Source organism: Prionailurus viverrinus, chromosome C2 (assembly GCF_022837055.1).
Source record: "Prionailurus viverrinus isolate Anna chromosome C2, UM_Priviv_1.0, whole genome shotgun sequence".
Lineage (NCBI taxonomy): Eukaryota > Metazoa > Chordata > Mammalia > Carnivora > Felidae > Prionailurus > Prionailurus viverrinus.
The window spans coordinates 90,073,850-90,095,588 of record NC_062569.1 but is presented as its reverse complement, the minus strand read 5'-3'; the positions used below and the strand labels follow the sequence as shown (position 1 = coordinate 90,095,588).

General features: G+C 37.4%; 1 protein-coding gene across 3 annotated transcripts in view; it reads right to left on the bottom strand.

The window, feature by feature from the left end:
- CCDC14 (coiled-coil domain containing 14) overlaps window positions 1-13,644 on the bottom strand; it is a 53,374-nt gene extending 39,730 nt beyond the window's left edge. For 2 of the 3 annotated variants that reach the window (XM_047875947.1, XM_047875949.1), the window contains exons 1-5: window positions 13,505-13,644; window positions 3,926-3,981; window positions 3,535-3,607; window positions 2,989-3,058; window positions 2,776-2,895 (exon numbers count right to left, since the gene is read on the bottom strand). In XM_047875947.1, coding sequence (XP_047731903.1) covers window positions 2,776-2,895; window positions 2,989-3,058; window positions 3,535-3,607; window positions 3,926-3,981; window positions 13,505-13,534 — 349 coding nt within the window. In that variant the 5' untranslated portion in view covers window positions 13,535-13,644. Of the gene's footprint in view, window positions 1-2,775; window positions 3,059-3,534; window positions 3,608-3,925; window positions 3,982-8,074; window positions 8,253-13,504 lie in introns of all 3 variants that reach the window. The other variant, XM_047875950.1, reaches the window with a different exon arrangement.
- Between the last annotated feature and the right edge of the window lie 8,095 nt (window positions 13,645-21,739).

The window sequence follows — 21,739 nt, the reverse complement described above, 5'->3', positions numbered from 1 at the left end:
TACTTTATTTACTGTGTGAGTAATAAAGTCCTTTGTCTCTGACCCAGGAATCTTGTGTCTCCTGCCAGCATCCATGACACAGTAAGGCTAACTTATTAGCCTGTAAGAATAAAAATCAAGTCCCAGACTTGATATACATCAAAAAGGGTCCAATTGGGTCTGACCCACTGGGAGTCTTGCAAGTACCAAAGAAAGAAGAAGCATGAAGTCAGAGTATTTATTCCCAAACCCCTCTCTTTGAAGAAACTTGGGTCAGCTTTGTTCCTTAAATGAAGCTCACCACTCTTCTCATGGCAGTCTACTCTAAATAACAGTGTCTGGGTCCTAGTAACCTCTCCCTAACCTCATCTCTTAAGGCCTCTGCTGCTGCTGCTTGCACTGGGTTAGCATAATCCCTTGCGGTTTCCCTATACCCCACTCACTCCTTTGTAATGAGTTCCTCTGTAAATAAACCCTCCTTGAATTATCTTAGAGTGTTGCCATCTCTTTTCTGTTGCAACTCTGACTAGTAAGCAGTTAAGCTGGGATCCAGAAAGTTGCTACCATGGCACCATTGTCAGCCACATATATTCCAAATGAGAGTTCCCTAAAGAGGAATGCCCTGGACAAGAAATAGCCTGCCTTGAGAAAAAAAAGAGGAGATTAGAGGAATGAGCAATTGGTGCTACCATTCCTTTATTTGTCCATTGGGCCCCAGTAAATAGACATTGGCTTTAAGAATTTGGACCAGGGGTTAGCACACTTTTCCTTAAAAGGCTAGAGAATAAATATTTCAGGCTTAGCAGACCAGATGGTCTCTGTCACAACACTCAACTCTATTGCTGCAGCACAAAAGTAGTCATAGAAAATACATAAATGAACTAGCATGGCTGCACTCCAATAAACCTTTATTTACAAAATAAATAACAAAACATTACTTATAAATAAACCAGGCTATACTATGCTTGTCCCTAGTTTAGATCAATGTTGCCCAATAGAAATATAATGTAAACCATGTATGCAATTAAAAATTTTCCAGTAGCTATATTAAAAAAGTAAAAATAGGTAAAATTTCAACATTTTATTTAAATCAATATATCCGAAACATTAACATTTCAACATGTAATTAATGTAAAATTTTTAGATATTTGTGTATTAAATCTTTTAAACCTAGTGTGTACTTTACACAAAGCACATCTCAACTTGGATGCAAAATTTTCATCAGAAATATCTGATCTGAATTTAGATTTAATAAAATTGACAGTTGAAAAAGTAGATTCATATATCCAAGTTATTCCAAACATGCTTAAAAGTTTTCTAATAACTGGGTCAAGTATCTGTTTTCAAATTTAAGTTAATTAAAGTAAATAACATTTGCAATTCAGCTCCTTGGTTGTACTAGCCATACTTCAAGTGCTCAATGGCCACATGCACCTAAATACCTTCTTGAACAGTGCAAGTCAAGATAATATGAAGCTAAAAATGACTACCCTCCAAGATGGATTAGTAAGTTGTTCAGTTCTCTGCCTTATTCTCCAACTCATGACATTCTGAACATCAACCTCTACTCCTATAAATGCTCTACTCTCATTTTCTCAGCCTGTTTGCCTGGATCCAGATCTCTTAATATTCAGGGCTGTTGCTGTGGATAACTTTCTAGACTTTACCTCTTGCCTAAGCTGATTCTAATCATGCACTGCTGCGCTGATATTTTTGGCCTGCCTGAACCACAGAACTAGCTAGTCTCATTCTTGTCTATCTGAATTCCCATTGTGGATATTTTCATCTCCATTTTGGGCTATCTTGTTCTACAGGCCTCCAGGGGACAACATAATCAAAACTTGTTTGTTCTAAACCGTTTGCTGAATTATTACACTTTATAAAGTCAGCAAAGTTAACAGGGAGGATGTAAAATATTCTTGGCTACATTCACCATCAAGCAGTGGAAGGCTGTCTTTCCTTACTTACCTACCCAACTTGGAATTTTACCTTCTTAGGTACCATGTATTCTAACTGTGCAGCTCAACAAGTTGAGTTGCTAAACCTACTTAGGATATATACACATAAAATGATTTTAAATCAATTAGTATCTGTAAGTATGCACATGAAACAAAACCAATTTGTGGTTATCTATAGAAAGAAGTGGTAAGGAGAACAAAGATAACTCTATATACCTCCCAAATGTCATTCTGAGTTTGAACCTTTTCTTCTACAAAACCCAGTCAGTCACTTTTTCTACTTTTCTTCTTGGGAAAGTGATAGTAAACAAAGCAACTACCCACTAATTAGAAGCTGAATAGAGAAAGAGAAGCATAAGCACACACATACACCTTAATAACCACATATTATTAAAATGAAAGACCAACTGCATAATCCCAATAGTTTATCAAAACCCTCATAATTAAAGATTATATATATATTAAAGATTTTATTTATTCTTTAAGTAACCTCTGTATCCAACATGGGGGTCAAACACTGAACCCCACGATCAAGAGTCTCATATTCCACTGACTGAGCCAGCCAGGTAACCCAAAGCTTATATTTAAACAAAAAAAGGGGCGCCTGGGTGGCTCAGTCTGTTAAGTATCTGATTCTTGATTTGGGCTTGGGTCATAATCTCAGTTTGTGGGATCAAGTCCTGAGTTGGGCTCTGCACTGAAAGTGTGGAGCCTGCTTGGGATACTCTCCTTCTGCCCCTCCCCGACTTGTGTGTGCTCATGTGCACGTTCTCTGTCTCAAAATAAATAAATAAACATCAAAAAAAAACCAAAAAAACAAAAAAGAGAAAATACTTACAAATTTCTTTCCGGACTCCTGAAGGAACATGTTTTTCATGTCCTTTCTTTTTGGATCCAAATCTTTTGCCTTCTAAAGATCTGGGGTTATATCTATTTTCTGAATATGCTATTTCTGAACCTATTAATAATTAAAACAAAACTTCATTTGTATTAAGAGAATTATTAATTTAGAAAAGGTGGTTAGCAAAGGGCATTTAAAAAATTAAAAAACCTGAATCTTCATTTCTTAAAATGTCCCGCAGCAAAGAAGCACAACCATCAAGCCCTTGCACAGTTTCAGTCTGTAAGGAGAAACTCATTTAGAAATTCATATATAAAATTTTAGCACAGAAAACAACAACAAATTATATAGTTTTAAAAAAATTTTTAGAAGCAATTTATTATTGGTAGAAAACATGTTTTAAAGCAAAAAGCCTTCATATGTCCTTAAGGCAATTAATACTTAACCTCTGCACTTTTATTCCTACTTTTTAGCTTTTACCTGAAGACTAATTAAGATACTGCGTATTGTAGGGGCATCTGGGTGGCTCAGTCAGTCAATCCTCTGACTCTTGATTTTGGCTCAGGTCACGAACTCATAGTTGGTGAGATGGAGCCCCACATCAGGCTCTACACTGATAGCACGGAGTCTCCTTGAGATTCTCTCTTTCCCTCTCTCTCTGTCCCTCTCCCACTCTTGCTCTTTCTTCCTCCCTCAAAAATAAATAAACATTTTAAAAAAGATAGTATATATTTTATCTATTCAGTTTAATCTTACCTGACTTTCTGAGTCAGAATGGACAGGATAGCCAGAATCTGCATTAAAACGTGATATCTTTCTTAAATGTGTCCTAGAAAACAAGTTCATTAATATTTTCACATACTACAAAATTTGTTTCTAAAATATAAGTAGTCATTTTCTTTCCAGCAAAGGTTGAATAAGGAAGCTTGTCCATAAGATGGGATTTATATAAGATTTTATAATGATTATAAAGATTATTAAACACTAAGATGATCAACATGGGTAGATATGGAAGGTTCCTCCCCAGAGTCTGTGAAGGTAGATACCTATCTAGTTTTCTGGGATAGGCAAAATTTAGTCCAGCCCAAAGACTCAAGGAAAACTCTCTTGACATTTTCTCAAGTGGTGAACTTCTTTCAGTACTTACCCTTTCTTTCCATTTGTTAATTTAGCAGGCCCAGTGTGTTTCACTGATGATATCACCTATGGTATAATGCATTAAATTATAGTAAATATACACATATTTTTCTATTATATTCTCAGTAGGTTGTCTTGACAAAACCTGAAATGTTGTTTCCTTTCTTTTTGTCATAAAAATATAACATGAAATTTGCCAGTGTGGCCACTTTTTATTGCACAGTTCTGTGGCATTGAATATATTCAGTGACATTAAATATATTCACACTGCTGTACTTAACATCCATCTCCAGAACCTTCTCATCTTGCCAAAATGAAATTCTGTATCCATTACACATTAACTTCTCATCCACTCCTTCCCTCAGCCCCTGACAACCACACTTCTACTTAGAGTCTTTATGAATTTGACTACTCTAGGAAGCTCATATAAGTGGAATCATACAGTGTTTGTCCTTTTGTGACTGGCTTATTTCACTTAATCTAATGTCTTGTATTAAGTGTCAAAATTCCCTTCCTTTTTAAGGCTGAATAATATTCCATTTGATGTATATATCATGTTATTCATTTTTTAAAGGTGATATATCATACAAATCCACAATTACAATTGAAATCAATAAATTATTTGTTCTAAGTAAAATGTCAAGCAAACAAGACATATTTGTTCCTTAAGTTTAAGTTGAAAATAAGGTTGAGATATTATTTTAACCAGAAGTATCTACTAGAGTAAATTTGGACTAAACTCAATCTCTGAACATGTTCTATATTCCCCAGTCTTCAAAACATGTAAGTTAAAGATAGAGCGCAGAGTTCATAACTCTGATTCTACTTATCTACATTTATTTATTGATTGATTGATTGATTTATAAAATTTATTGTCAAGTTGGCTACCATACAGAGTATACAGTGTGCTCTTGGTTTTGGGGGCAGATTCCCGTGATCCATTGCTTATATACAATACCCAGTGCTCATCCCAACAAGTGCCCTCCTCAATGCCCATCACCCATTTTCCCCTCTCTCCCACCCCCACCCCCGCATCAACCTTCAGTTTGTTCTCTGTATTTAAGAGTCTGTTATAGGGGCGCCTGGGTGGCGCAGTCAGTTAAGCGTCCGACTTCAGCCAGGTCACGATCTCGCGGTCGGTGAGTTCGAGCCCCGCGTCGGGCTCTGGGCTGATGGCTCAGAGCCTGGAGCCTGTTTCCGATTCTGTGTCTCCCTCTCTCTCTGCCCCTCCCCCGTTCATGCTCTGTCTCTCTCTGTCCCAAAAATAAATAAACGTTGAAAAAAAAATTTTTTTTAAGAGTCTGTTATGTTTGCCTCCCTCCCTCTCTGTTTATAACTATTTTTCCCCTTCCCTTCCCCCATGGTCTTCAGTTAAGTTTCTCAAGTTGCACCTATGAGTGAAAACATATTTTATCTGTCTCTCTCTGACTGACTTATTTCACTTAGCATAATACCCTCCAGTTCCATCCACGTTGCTACAAATGGCAGGATTTCATTCTTTCTCATTGCCAGGTAGTATCCCATTGTATACATAAACCACATCTTCTTTATCCATTCATCAGTTGATGGACATTTAGGCTCTTTCCACAATTTGGCTATTATTGAAAAGCACTGCTATAAACATTGGGGTACATGTGTCCCTATGCATCAGCATTCCTGTATCTTTGGATAAATTCCTAGTAGTGCTATTGATGGGTTGTAGGGTAGTTCTATTTTTAATTTTTTGAAGAGCCTCCACACTGTTTTCCAGAGCAGCTGTACCAGTTTGCATTCCCACCAACAGTGCAAGAGGGTTTCCATTTCTCCACATTCCCACCAGCATCTGTAGTCTCCTGAGTTGTTCATTTTAGCCACTCTGACCAGTGTGAGCTGGTATCTGTGTGGTTTTGATTTGTATTTCCCTGATGATGAGTGACACTGAGCATCTTTTCATGTGTCTATTTGTCATCTGGATGTCTTCTTCAGAAAAGTGTCTATTCATGTCTTCTGCCCATTTCTTCATTGGGTTATTTGTTTTTTGGGTGTTGAATTTGGTAAGTTCCATATAGATGTTGGATACTAACCCTTTATCTAATTTGTCATTTGCAAATATCTTTTCTCATTCTGTTGGTTACCTTTTAGTTTTGTTGTTTCCTCTGCAGTGCAGAAGCTTTTTATCTTGATGAGGTCCCAACAAGGGACCTAGGTTTTTCATGCATTTTGAGTTCATTTTTGTGTATGGTGTAAGAAAGTGGTCTAGTTTCATTCTTCTGTATGTTGCTGTCCAGTTCTCCCAGCACCATTTGCTAAAAAGACTTTTTTCCATTGAATACTCTTTCCTGCTTTGTCAAAAATTAGTTGGCCATACATTTGTGGGTCCAACCCTGGGTTCTCTATTCTATTCCATTGGTGTATGTGTCCATTGGTGTATGGTGCCAATACCATACAGTCTTGATGATTACAGCTTTGTAGTAGAGGCTAAAGTCTGGGATTGTGATGCCTTCCACTTTGGTTTTCTTTCTCAACATTATTTTGGCTATTTGGGGTCTTTTGTGGTTCCATACAAATTTTAGGATTGTTTGTTCTAGCTTTGAGAAAAATGCTGGCACAATTTTGATTGGGATTGCATTAAATGTGTAGATTGCTTTGGGTAGTATTGACATTTTAACAATAATTATTCTTCCAACCCATGAGCATGGAATGTTTTTCCATTTCTTTGTGTCTTCTTCAATTTCCTTCACAAGTTTTCTATAGTTTTCAGCATACATATCTTTTACATATTTGATTAGGCTTATTCCTAGGTATTTTATGGTTCTTGGGGCAATTGCAAATGGGATCCATTTCTTGATTTCTCTTTCTGTTGCTTCATTATTAGTGTACAGAAGTGCAACCAATTTCTGTACATTGATTTTGTATCCTGCAACTTTGCTGAATTCATGTATCAGCTCTAGCAGCTTTTTGGTGGTCTTTCAGGTTTTCCATGTAAAGTATCATGTCATCTGTGAAAAGTGAAAGTTTAACTTCTTCTTTGCCAATGTGGATGCCTTTTATTTCATTTTGTTGTTTGCCTGCTGAGGCTAGGACTTCCAACAGTGTGTTAAACAATAGTTATCCACATTATTTAGAATGCCTGACAAGACCAGCCCATGGAAACTCTACCATTCTTCTTTACCTACAGCTCATTCCCTCACTTTTTCTTTTCAAACTCATATAACAATATTGTTTTTCAAAAAACAATTTTATTTTAAAAGTAAAATAAGTGGGCTAATTTTTGTGTAGAAGAAAAAAAACGCACTTGCTTTAACATGCATCCATGTTATCTTGAAAGTTAGGCAACAAACAGTTCATTGTGTTTGCCTCTGGGGAGGGAAACTGAGAATCTAGAGGACAGAGCAAGGGAGATTTTCCAAGGTATGCCTCTTTATATCTTAATAACTTATATCAATAAATATAATCTCTATTTAAAATGTAATTTTTAGGGGTGCCTAGGTGGCTCAGTCGGTTAAGCATCTGACTTCAGTTCAGGTCATGATTTCACAGTCGTGAATCTGAGCCACAAGTTGGGCTCTGTGCTGACAGCTCAGAACCCGGAGACTGCTTCGAGTTTTGTGTCTCTGCCCTTCCCCAGCTTGCACGTGCGCGCTCTCTCTCTCTCTCTCTCAAAAATAAACATTCAAAAAATTTTTAATTAAAATACAATTTTTAAAAGACATAATGGGGTGCCTGGGTGGCTCAGTCAGTTGAGCGTCCAACTTCAGCTCAGGTCATAATCTCATGGTCAGTGGATTCAAACCCTGCATTGGGCTCTGTACTGACAGCTCAGAGCCTGGAGGCTGCTTCAGATTCTGTCTCTCCCCCTCTCTCTGCTCCTCCCCCACTCACGCTCTATTTCTCAAAATTGAATAAATGTTAAAAAAAATTTTTTAAAGACATGAGTTAAATTCCCTACTCACCCCCTCATTTCACCCTTCACAAGTAGTCACTGTTGGCAGTTACATTTATGGTTTTTCTTTACATGTTGACATCTTTCATCCCAAGATAGCTTTGAGCAGTAACTATTAAACTAATCTGGAGTTATATGCTACTGAGAATACATTTTAAAAATTGGGTTAATGGAGTTATATTTCTTCTTGAGATAACTTGGGATATGATAGTCACGAAGCCAGTAAAGAGAACCAACCTTATAGGAAATAAGATCCTACATAGTACTGCTCCACTGGTCCCTGCATGACACCTTCAGGGTCCTTCCCTTTTATATATACATATGTTGGTGTCCTGGCCAAAACCGTAATAAAATTCCAAACCATGGTATTCTAATACACTGGACCAAGTCCAAAAACAGCTACCACAATTATTATCTGTCAAAATTAAAAACAAAAAGTATACAGAGGTAAATGTATGGCATAATTGTAAGATTACACGTGATCTTTCTCCAAAAAACATGCATGAGCTTATATAACAGAAAGTCAGGTAATGAAAATTACCCAGGATAAAAGCACCCTAAAAAAGTAACTATCATATTGGCACATTTTCATCAAAACTCTTTTGTAATTTTCATTCTGAAATAACAGTACAAAGAATTTCTATATACACTTTACCCAGATTCCCCAACTGTTGACATTTTACTACATCTGCCATGTTCTCTCAAAATATATGCAAAAACAAAATATATACAATAAAAACATAGAGAAATACTAAGTATTAGTGGTTTTCCTGAACTATTTCAGGCTAAGTTACAGATATGATACCCCTTTATATTAAATATTTACTCCTAAATATTTTCTAAGAACGAGGTCACTTATATAACTATGATATAATTATCAAAATCAGGAAATTAATATTGACACTGTATTATAAACTACAGATTTTATTCACATTTTGCCAATTATTCCAATAATGTCCTTTATTTAAAAAAATATTCTGGTCCATAACCAATGCAGGATCATATGTTGCATTTAATTGTCATACCTCATTAGTCTCCTTTAATCTGGAACAGTTCCTTGGATTATCGCTCATTGTCTTCCATAACCTTCACATATTTAAAGAGTACAAGCCACTTACATTGTAGAATGTCCCTCTTGACATTTAGACTTGTCTGATGTTCCCCCATGATTAGATTCAGGTTGTGCATTTTTGGCAGGAATACCACAAAAGGGAAATTTTGTCCTTCTTAATGTAAGTAGGCATATGGTACCAGTTTGTCCCATTACTGGTAATGTAAACTTTGATCATTTAAGATGGCATCTGCCAGGTTTTTCACTGTTAGTATTAAGGTTAGTATTTTTAACATTGTATTAAGTAATTAATGGGGAGATACTTTGAGATTATGCAGACTTCTATTCATCAGATTCACCCAGTAGTTGTAGCATCCCTTGATGATTGCCTTAATCCCAGCTGTTTGTGAAATGGTGATTTGTGTAACTTCCATCTTCCTTCTATAGTTATTAGTTGGCATTCAACTGTAGGTAAGCACTTTTCCTTTGTTGTTTGTTAGTATGGATCAGTGATTCCTGTTATACCATGGGTTATGATCCATCATCATCATTATTTAAAATACTTTGATGCTCCAATTGTCCCAGATTCTATCAGTGGTAGTCTCTTCAAACTAGCTCCTGTATCATTTTAACATGGCCCCATTATTTTTTGAGCAATTCCTTACTTTCTGCAACAAGGTGCTCTGGGCTCATCTTTTGTTGTTGTTTTCATTGTAGTAAGAATACATAACACGAAATCTACTTTCTTAAATTTTTAAGTGCACAATACTATACAGGTGATTACTTGTATGATATTGTACAGCAGATCTCTAGAACTTATTTATCTTGTATAACTGAAACTTTATACCCAGTGGATAGCAACTCCCCGATTCCCCCTCCCTCCAGACCAGCCCCTGGCATCTACCATTCCGCTCTCTGCTTCTGAGTGTGACTATCTTAGGTCCCTTATGGAAGTGGAATAATGCACTATCTGTCCTTTTGACTGGCTTATTTCACTTAGCATAATATCCTCAAGGTTCATCCATGTTGCACATGGCAGGATTTTTTTTTAAGGCTGAAAAATATTCTATTGTGTGTATATAGCATATTTTCTTTACCCATTTAACTATCAATAGACATTTAGATTATTTCCACATCTTGACTAATAATGTGAATAATGCTGCACTGAACAGAGAAGTGCAAATATCTCTTTGAGATCATGTTTTCAATTCTTTTGGAAAAAAAATCTGGAGTAGAACTTCTGGACCATACAAGAGCTCTATTTTTAATTTTTTGAGAAACCGTCATACTGTTTTCCATAGCAACTGCACCATTTTTCATTTCTGCAAAAAGTGTACAAGTATTCCAATTTCTCCACATTCTCACCAACGAGAATAGCCATCTAAAGAGGTGTAAGGTGTTATCTCACCGTGGTTTTGATTTGCATTTCCCTAATGACTAGTAACGTTGAGCACCTTTTCATGTGCTTTTTCATGTGCCTTTTATGTATCTTCTTTGGAGAAATGTCTATTCAGGCCCTTTGCTCATTTTTTAATCAGATTATTTGGTTTTTTGCTATTGGGTTGTAGGAGTTCCTTATATATTTTAGGTGTTAACCCTTTAGTAGGCAGAGGGTTTACAAATCTTTTTTCCCATTCCATAAGTTGCCTTTTCACTCTGTTGTTTCCTTTACTCTGCAGATGCTTTTTATTTTGATGTATCCAGGCTCATCTTATAATTTTCCTGTTCCAGCTGTGGAGTTGACCATTCCTCCTAGAAGTCATGGTTCCTTTTAGCGAATGATATTTAGAAACCAGATGTAGACACTAGATTTTGCTACTGGGTCTTCCAATCTTTTCCCATATGGATTTTCTTAGTCATAATGACTAGCTAGTTGCAAAAAAGTAAATTTTATGATATTATTTTTAAATTTTTCCATATTAACATAACTTCACAAAATTTTTTAATGGTTGTATAATATTTTCTTGAGTGGAAGTAATATAACACATCCTTGGTTTGCTTCTATTTTTCACAATTGAAAAACAAGCCTGAAATAAACATTTCCATGTACAGAAAAAAGCGTTTTCATACTCAGGATTAAAAGCTTATTTATTTGGTGAAAGGCTATAATTCATTTAATAGCTCTTGATACAATTTACAAAAACACTCTCAAAAAGGAGTGCCCCAAACCACAATGCATGAGACCATAATTTTTCTTTATCTCACATTTACTTCTACTGGGTATTATCATTAAACTTTTTTTCTTTGCTATTTGAGAAAAATATATGCATTTCTTACAAGTTGTATCTCCTACTAACAGGTGCAAAGTAAGATTACATTTGTAGAATAATCCACACCCTATGATTTATCATTTCTGTGAGCTAGGAACCTAAATTACAGAAAGGAGGCTTGTTCACAGTCATACATCTAATTATAGTATAATGTTTAAAAGAAGGGACTCTGGGACCAACTATGTGGGTCTGAATCCTGCTCCACTGCTAACCAGTTTTGTAACTGTAGGAAAATTATTCGAAGTCTTCATCCCTCAATTTCCTCATCTATAAAATGGAGATGATAATAGTATCTACTTCATAAGGCTATTATGAATATTAAATGAATTAGAAGCACTGTGGAAAAACACTTAAGAGTAACATCTACCACACAAGTGCTACCTCAGTGTTAGCTATTCTTTTTTTTTTTTAATTTTTTAAAATGTTTATTTACTTTTGAGAGAAAGAATGAGAGAAACAGAGGTGTGAGCATGGGAGGGACAGAGAGAGGGAGACACAGAATCTGAAGCAGGCTCCAGGCTCTGAGCGGTCAGCACAGAGCCCGATGCGGGGCTTGAACCCACAGACTGAGAGATCATGACCTAAGCTGAAGTCGGAGGCCCAACCGACTGAGCCACCCAGGCGCCCCATTTTTCTTTTCTTTTTAATGTTTATTTATTTTTGAGAGACAGAGAGAGATACAGCATGAGCAGGGGAGGGGCAGAGAGAGAGACACACACAGAATTCGAAGCAGTCTCCAGACTCAGCTGTCAGCACAGAGCCGATGTGGGACTTGAACTCACAGACCACGAGTTCATGACCTGAGCCAAAGTCAGACACTTAACGACTGAGCCACCCAGGCACCCCAGTGTTAGCTATTCTTACCATTAAGATGATCGTAAACTGTTTTTAAGGGGACCAAATTTTGTTGCACATTTATGCCAAGAGTGAGATAGATGTTTTACCAGGTTCTCTCATGTAATTCTCCCCAATTCTTTGAGGCAGGATTTTATACCTATTTACAACTACTTTATGGCTAAGGGAAAGGAGGCTCAGAGTAGAAAGCACTTTGCTTAATATCACTACCATAGTAATGGCAGAATTGGAATGTGAATCTTGAAGGTGACCATGATTACAAAAACCACGTTTTCCCCCTTGCTGACTGCATGTATTCTGAGTTCATTCAATGTAAGAGAAAGATCTATAAGGGTGAGGATGCTCAGGAAGTACTCATGAAGAAAGTCTGAGCCAGGTATTTTTTTAAAAAGCATTAAGATTAATATTAATGGGGAAGACAGTATCATAGGTGAGTTGATATCAAGTGAGAGAATGAGAGACGTGGATATATTAAAGAGGATAAGATCACTCCAGGTAGTGAGTCTGTGTGAGAAATAGTTGATTCATTACCCAGAAATCTACTATACGCTATGTGCTATCCCAGGCCTTGAGGATATAGAGATAAATTGTGCAGTAAGGGAGGTATATAGATTAGGAAGGTCCCTAGTATGAAAAGCAGTTTAATAATGGTCAGCACAAAGCACAAAAGGGGGAAGCAAGGAGCACCCAAACAATGGGAAAGTGAGAGGGGTAGGGAAGGCTCTTGAGTGGCTCCTGAGCTGAGGAAAAAGATAGAAAGTGGAGGTACCAGGAACAGAGGTTCATTCCAGGCAGTACAGAAAGGAAAGTGCAAAGACATGGAAGCATGAGAGGGCATGGGGCATCCAGGACACTGAAGAACATATCAGTGAACAGTTCTGGATATACTTGGAGTGGGGACGGGTCTGGTAAGAAATGCACTAGGGGAATCAAAAAATAGCTGTGTTGACAGGCCAAAGAACTGAGATTTTACCTTGAAAGAGGATTCGTGTAGATTTTAAAGCAGAAAATAAATCATTTAGTGACAACGAGGGGGTGCTTTTGGAAAGGGTAAGGCTGTCGGTGGGGGCACTAACTGGGAGACTTTAGTTTTTACAAGTAGTTGTAAAATACCAGTAATTGTGACGGAAGACCAGCTAATAGCAACACTTGGTGGAACAGCCAAGAAACTGTATTTGATGCAACAATATACTGAGCGTTGGAGAGGTTAAGTCACCCTAACCACGACGGAGGCTGGCCTCGAACCGGCGCCCTACACCAAAGCCAACGCTCTGGAAGACTACAATTGAAACAGAGCATACATCTATGGACAGTGCGGCTGTGTTAGGATGTTAACATTGGGTGTCCCCCCAACTCCCCTCTCCCAGCATTTTTAACGCCGCCACATTGTCTTTGCTTTCATTTTTTTCAGAGTTTTGCACTTCTCCTGGCCCTTGCCCCCTCAGTCCCTCTGTACCCCCATAGTGGACGCCTCAGGTCCGCAGCCCTCACCTGGCCCGATCGAGATCCGGACCTGACCATCTCTTGCAGCCTCAGAAAAGCCCAGACGGAGGGAAGTAAAGCCAAACGATAAAAGAAATTAACCGCCGTGGACTCCCGGATCCCCTTGGCCCGCCCCCCGAGCTTCCGCTTCCGGGAAGGAGCCCGCCGAATATCGCGCCTCATAGTCTCGTGAGTGCTGCCGGGTCGTCTCCAGTACTCCCAGCGCAGCACCCTGAGCTTGCGCAATAGACCCCTCCCGGCGCCTTGCTCGTCACACACTGGCAGAGAAAGTGGGAGAAGTCCGCCGAACGCCGCAGGCCGGGCGGGGCGGGGCGGGGCGGGGTGGGACGGGGAGGGTCCGGGGTAGTGGGGGCGAGGTTGGCAGGAGGGGGCGGGGTCAGCCGGGAGGGGCGGGGCCGAAAGGAGCGGGGCTCCTGAACGCTTGAAAGAACTTCTGAAGAACCGCTACCCTGAATGAGCCGAGGGAAGAGGCGACAAGGACTCTCAAGGGCCAGAGGAAGGGACTGAGGGAGAGGACCAACAGGTTTCAAAAAGAATTGGCTCGGCTCGGTGTTTTGTGTGCCATTTTGAATGATTTTGATTTTGATAGTCAATAAAAATCAATCCTTGGTCTGTTTAACTTTGTGTAATTCTGATTGCAATTTCAGAATTACTCACTGTGGCCCTTGATCTCAGAATGGTGCTCATTAGTTGGGATTTTGTTTTACTTCCATGCATAGTTTGCTCTTCAGTCGAGGTAATTACTGTTAATGAAGAATGACTCCGTATTCTTACATTAGCATGCTTCACGATTTTTAATGGAAATTAGTCTTTGGTGTTTTAAGACATTGAGTTTGGGGTTAATGTTTTAAATCATATGGGGAGAAATTAAGTAAGCCAACTAATTACATTTTTTAATAAGAAGGGCTAGATTTTGAAAATCTTAATTACAATGAAAATAAAAACTCAGAAACTAAAATCATACTGATTTGAGGAAACTGGGTATTTAATAAATTTAGCTTTGTATTGAATTAGACTTGAAAACTTCTCCCGTCTTCATCCTTCTATAAGTGTTTAACATATTTACTTGAGATTACAGGGTTTTTTCCTTAAGCTGACTTGATTTTTTTAGAAGCTTACATGGATTTTTCTTAATACATGCTTATTTTAGAAAATATAGATAAGAAATAAAAAATCACCCATAATCCCAAAGAGTACCACTGTTAGCAGTTTGGTACATTCCCTTCTAGACTTTTCCCAACTGTGTATATATGTATAAATATATTACAACAATAGGATATGATGCATATTACTGTCAGTGTTTTAATATCTCATCAACATCGCTTCTCAGTAATTTACAATTACAAAATGGCTGCCTGGTGTACCATTTTTCTACTGTTTGGAATTTTATGCTTCTCCCCTCCTTTTTGTTTGTGTTTTTTTGAGTTTTTCTTTTTTTCTCCCTTTTTAAATTTTTGAGGTAATCGCTTCCAGGGTTTTTTGTTTTTATTTTCTCAAATGTTTTTTTATTGTGGCAAAATACACAAATAATAAAATATACCATCTTAACCATCTTTAAGCGCACAATTCAGTGGTACTAAATACATTTATAATATTGTACAACCATCACCACCATCATCTCCAGAACTTTTTCATCTTGTGAAAGTGAAATTCTATATGCATTGAACAACACCCCATTCTACTCTCCCCAAAAGCCCCCTGGAAACCACCATTGTACTTTCTGTCTCTATGATTTTGACTAAGTACCTCATATAAACAAGATTATACAGTATTGATCCTTTTGTAACTGGCTTATTTCACTTATCTTTAAAAGTTTGTCCATGTTATAGCATATATCAAAATTCCGTTCCTTTTTAAGGCTAAATAATATTTCATTGTGCATATATAACACATTTTGTTTAGTTATCTGTTGACAGACACTTGGGTTGCTTCCATATTTTAGCTATCATAAATATTGTTGCTCTGAACATGTGTGTACCAATATCTCTGCTGGACCCTGCTTTCAATTTTGGGGGGTATATATTCAGAATTGCTGGATCATATGGTAATTCTATTTTTAACTTTTTGAGGAACTGCTATACTGTTTTCTATATGCCTGTACCATTTTATATCCCCGCCAACAGTGATAAGGGTTCTAATTTCTCCACATTCTCCCCACCACTTGTTTTCCATTTATTTTGTTGTTTATTTTTTGGTTTTGGTAGTAGCCACCCTAATGAGGGTGAGGAGGTATTTCATTGTAATTTTGATTTGCATTTCCATAATGATTAGTAATGTTGAACATCTTTTCTTGTGATTATTGGTTATTTGTGTATCTTTTTTGGACAAATATCTGTTCAAGTCCTTTGCCCATTTTCTCTTATTCTGTGGGTTGCCTTTTTACTCTCTTGATACTGTCTTTTGATGTACAAACTTTATTTTCGTGAAGTTTTCAATTCATCCATTTTTATTTTGTTGCCTGTGTCTTTAGTGTCATATCCAAGATATCCATGGCAAAGCCAATATCATGAAATTTGCCTTATGTTTTTTCTAAGATTTCTATAGTTTAAAGTCTTATTTGTAGGTCTTTGATCTAGTTTTAGTTAATTTTTGTGTACAGTATCAGCTAAGGGCCCAACTTCATTCTTACATGTAGCTATCCACTTTTCCTGGCATCCTTTGTTCAGAAAATTATGCGTTTTTCATTGAATGGTCTTTTGACAATGTATGTAAGGGGTTATTTCTGGACTATCTACTCATTGGTCTGTATATCTGCCATTACCCCTGTACCACACTGTTTTTTTATTTCTGCTAAAACTGTCACTGGGATTATGATAGGGATTAAGCTGTAAATCTCTGGGTAATACTGACATCTTAACAATATTAGGTATTTCAATCCATGAACATAGGATGTGTTTGCATTTTTTAAATTTCTTTGAACATAATTTTAAAGTTTTTATTGTACAAGTCTTTTACCTCCTTGATTAAGTTAATTCCTGGATATTTTATTCTTTTTTGAAGACTATTGTAAATGTAATTGTGTTCTTAACTTCCTTTTCAGATTGTTCATTAGTTGTATATAAGTGCAACCAATTTTTGTGTGTTGACTTTGTATTCTGTTACTTTATTGAATTCATTTATTAGTTCTAACAGTTTTTTGGTAGAAACTTTAGGGTGTTCTACATGTAAGATCACATACTCTGTGGACAAGATTATTTTACTTCTTCCTTTCCAATTTGAATGTGTTTTATTTCTTTTTCTTGCTCAATTGCTCTGGCTTGAACTTCCAGTACTATGTTGAATAGAAGTGATGAAAATGGGCATTCTTGTCATGTTCCTGATCTTAGAGGAAAATCTTTCAGTCTTACCATTAAATATGATGTTCACTGTGAGGTTTTCATATATGGCTTTTATTATGTTGAAGTAGTTTCCTTCTATTTCTATTTTGTTGAATGTATTTATCATAAAAGGATGTTGAGTTTTGTCAAATGCTTTTCAGCATCAGTTGAGATGATCATGTGTTTTTCCCCCTCCATTCTATTAGTGTGATAAATTATATTGATCATTTTTCATGTGTTGAGCCATCCTTGCATCCCAGGAATAAATCCCACTTGATCATGGTGTATAATACTTTTTTTAATATGGTGATGAAATCAGTTTGCAAGTATTTTGTTGAGGATTTTTACATCAGTATTCATAAGGGATATTGGTCTGTAGTTTTCTTATAGTGTCTTTGGCTTTCATATGAGAATAATGCTGGTTTTATGAAATGTGTTTTGAAGGGTTCCCTCCTCTTCAGTTTTTTCGAAAAGCTTAAGAATGATTAATATTAATTCCTATTTAGGTGTTTGGTAATATTCACTAGGGAAGCCCTCAGGTCCAGGACTTTTCATTATTAGGAGATTAAAAAAATAATTTTTAATGTTTATTATTTTTGAGAGAGAGACAGACAGAGAGCAAGCAGGGGAGGGGCAGAGAGAGAGAGGTAGACACAGAATCCGAAGCAGGCACCATGTTCCAAGCTGTCAGCACAGAGCTGGACACAGGGCTTGAACTCACAGACCACAAGATCATGACCTGAGCTGAAGTTGGCCGCTCAACCAACTGAGCCACTCAGGCGCCCCTGTCAGGAGATTTTTGATTGCAGCTTCAATCTCTTTATTACAGGTCTATTCAGATTTTCAATTTCTTCATGATTGGTAGTCTTGGTAGGTTTGATTTCTGGAATTTGTCCCATTTAGTGTAGGTTATCCAATATGTTCAAAGTACTCTCTTATATTTATTTCTGTAGACTCAGTAGTAATGTCACTACTTCATTTCTGATTTTAGTAATTTCAGTCTTTTCTCTTTTTTTCTTAGTCCATCTAGCTAATGTTTTGTCGATTTTGTTGATCTTTTGAAAAATCAACTTTTGGTTTCATGGATTTTTTTCTAATGTTTTTCTGTTCTCTATCTCTGCTTTAATCATTATTCTTACCTTCAGCTAGCTTCAGGTTCAGGTTTTTTTTGTTTTTCTTTTTTGGCTCCTTAAGTTGTAAAGTTAGGCAGTTGATTTGTGGTTTTTCTTGTTTTTTAATGTAAGCATTTGTAAATTTTTCCCTTAGCACTACTTTTACTGTATCCTGTAAGTTTTGCCATGTTCTGTTTTTTTCATTGAGCTCAAAGTACTTTCTAATTTCTCTTGTGATTTCTTTTTTGATCCATTGGTTAAGAGTATGTTGTTTAATTTCCACAAATTTGTGACCTTCTCAGTTTTATTTTTGATATCTAACTTCATCCTGTTATAATTGGAGAAGAGACTTTGCATGATAATCTATCTTTTTAAATCTATTGAGACCTAATTTGTGGTCTAACATCTGGTCTATTCAGAAAATGTCCCATGTGCATTTGAAAAGAATGTGTATGCTGTTGTTGGGATGGAATGTTCAATGTATGTCTGTTAAATTTACTTGGTTTATTGTGGTACTTAAGTCCTGTATTTCCTTATCTTCTGTCTAGCTGTTGTATCCATTATTGAAAGGGTGGTATTCATGTCTCCAACTATTATTATATAGCTGTTTATTTCTCCTTTCATTCTGTCAGTTTTGCTTTATCTATTTTGATGGTCTGTTATTAGGATTATTCAGGACTCAGCCCTTTGAGCCTGTTGTGGAACTTTAGGTCCCTCTAGTGTCATGGTTAGTGACTCTGCTTAGTCTAGGCAGTGTTATAATTTACAGCATTGGATCAATGGCTTTTCCAATTGGCTCACTTTTGAAGTGTGAAAGTGTCTGTTCATGTCAACCCAATTTCAGTTTATAGAAAACAAGCAAAGTTGCAAAATATATGAAAATCTAAAAACACAGTTATGATTTATAGCCAGGATATAAGAATCAAAAAGTAAGAAGCTGTGGACTGGATTATAAATTACATGTTGGAAGTATGAGCTTGGTTCTGCTTAGAAAAATCTGAGACTACCCTGTTGCTTTTCCTCAAGCCATTTAGTGTCTTGTGGAATTGTTACCCAAAGGTTCTTAACCTTTTTTGATCATATACAATTTTGAAAATTTGCTAAAAGCTTTGTATTTTTTCCCCAGAAAAATGCTAATGTGCACATTTCATATATATATATATATATATATACACACATATATAGTACTCATATATATATATAATATGCACATTTCATATATATATATATATATATATATATACATATATATATATAGTTATCAGAAACATTCAGGAGCCTCTCCAAGGATTTTAGGTTAAGAATCCTATTCATACCTAATTCAAAATCAACTTTCCACATGTGAGTGTCCAGCTCCTCCTATTGTAGGACCCTGGTGATCTTGGATGTTGGTTAACTAGGGATGGTGAGGTGTCTGATTAAACAGTGTCAAGGGGAAAGAGGGCATGAAGCACAGAGAAAATGGAATTGAGCCATAATCTTTGCATTTCCCACTGAAGCTTTAAATGTATCTGCAGTCTTCACTTTAATCAAAATAGCTTAATTTAGGAAGGAAAGATCCCACTTCTTTTTCTTTATAAAATCCTGATTTTATTGCTTCCTGAATGTTTTTCTTTTTAAGGAGAAATATAAACCATATGTTATAGGGGTCTCAGTTTGACAGCTTGGCTGAGGTCATGCTAGGATTCATTTATTTCTGTTTATAATAGGAAGGTTAATGGAAAGGATCTGACAAGGGTCTGTTGGCATCAAGGACCAAGAAAACCCCCTTGGAATGATCTCATCACAAGGAAGAAACCATTGGTTTGGGACCATGTGCCAGGTTTGAGGGTCAAGTGTGATTTTAACACACACTGTCAGTCACTTACTGGCCTGCTGCCCCTACGGACTTGTGCCTAACCCAAGGAGAGAAACAATAGCGATTAAAATGCTAAAAAATTTTTTTTACTGAAATCTCTGTAAGGTATTGCAGCAGTTGTTGGTGGTACCCCATGCAAATGCCTTCAAAAGCTGCTTATTGTAAACACCTAGGACTTCCCACCTGAGAGCATTTTTTTTTTTTTTTTTCCTGCAGCAAAAGGAGCGAGCTCAGGCCTTAAGCCAGGCAAGTAAGTTAATGCCCCTGGAAACAGCCCTCAATGACAGAGGAGAACTGGGTGAGGAAGCAGCCTGTAGCCGATGATGAAGAGCTTCCTCGTCCCTCAGATTGGGATAATTCTTACATATGTTCCACCCTGTCTCCCAGAGTCCTCCAGCACAACTGGACTTTAGGGATAATTGCCTGGTAACACACTGTCTATTGGCTTTCTTTCCTTCACTATATTACTTTTCCTACTCCCTTTCCACTGTTCCTGACATTGCCTCCCAAATAAGCTATTTGCACTTAAATTCTTTTTATTTATTTATTTTTTTTTTTATTTGCACTTAAATTCTTATCTCAGAGGCTGTTTCTGGGGAGATGCTACTAAAAGCATTGAGCAAACAAGACAGCACAAGGTTGGAGTCAGAAAGGCCTGGATGCAAATTCCTTCTCACCAGTGGCAGTGAACAACTTAATTTCTCTAAGGCTGTTTCTTCATCTATAGAATGGGGAGAATAGTACTGACTTTACAAGGTCAGGCTGTAAAGAAAATTTATATAAAGTGTTGTGCATAGTGGCTACCCATAGTAAGTGCTTAATACATGTTGGCAATTATCACTGATATAGTATTTATAATATTGTTACTACAGCACAGCACAGGCCGAGGCCAGCTGTTTTTCACCTTTGGGGTGACTGCTGAAGTAGGTTGATTTGGCTGACGTGCTATAAAGGCTGTCTCTAATGAGCATCTGTGGCTTAGCAGTATCAGTGGCTTAGAGGAAGCATCGCCGCAGTGAGCCAGGGCAGGAGAGGAGGAAAATGGCAGACATCAAGTTTAGAAGATGAACTAGTGGCACTGCCGACTGTGCTCAGTTTCAGTGGATGGCTACAGTACCATCAGTGACTTCATACATGGGTCCAATATTCACTTTGATGGCTGGGGTCACACTGCCTCACTCTTGAGGGATTATGCTCAGGGCTCCTGAGGTTTAATTTCTAATTTCAGTCCGTTTTCTCAGACATACAAAGGCCCCTTCTGCTTTCGTCTACGACCTTAACTTGTCTTAGGTCCTTTTAAATTGGGGCTATTCCCTCTGCTCCCCTTCACTCCCCACTCCCAGGCAAGATCCTATTTGAACTCTTTGGTCACAGTGAAAGAGAAATGGAGAGACTGAGGCAGGTTAGAGGACTTCACACTCATTCCCTAATCCCAGTTCATCAGGGTGCCAGGTCTCACCTGCAGGGCTTCAGCCTTTTCCAGCAGCCCCGGGTCCAGGAGTGGATAGACATGATAGGCCGCTTTGGCTAAGATGGCAGACAGCAGGGACAAGTTGCTTGTTGCCCACCCCCTGCAGGTGCAGCTGGATGACCATGGGGGGAGAATGTGTTTCAGCTCTTTATTCTTTTACTCTAGGCCAAAATAAAAGACCTGCGGTGACGTCCCTTCACGATCTTCTCTTATTTATCTTTACTTATTTTACTTTTACTAAATAGACACATTTCTCCCCAATTCAGTAGGAAGATATGTGTATATGAAAAGGCATGCTAACCTGATTGTTACACAAAAACAACTTTTATGAGAGAAGAGTATTACAGAAGGAAGGAATCCAGCAATCTTGGCACACGTGGCCTTAAGAACAATGACCCTATAGCCTGTTCATCTCGTCTGCTTCCTGGAAGAAAGAAAAATCTTTCAGTGACCATGTCAGAGGTC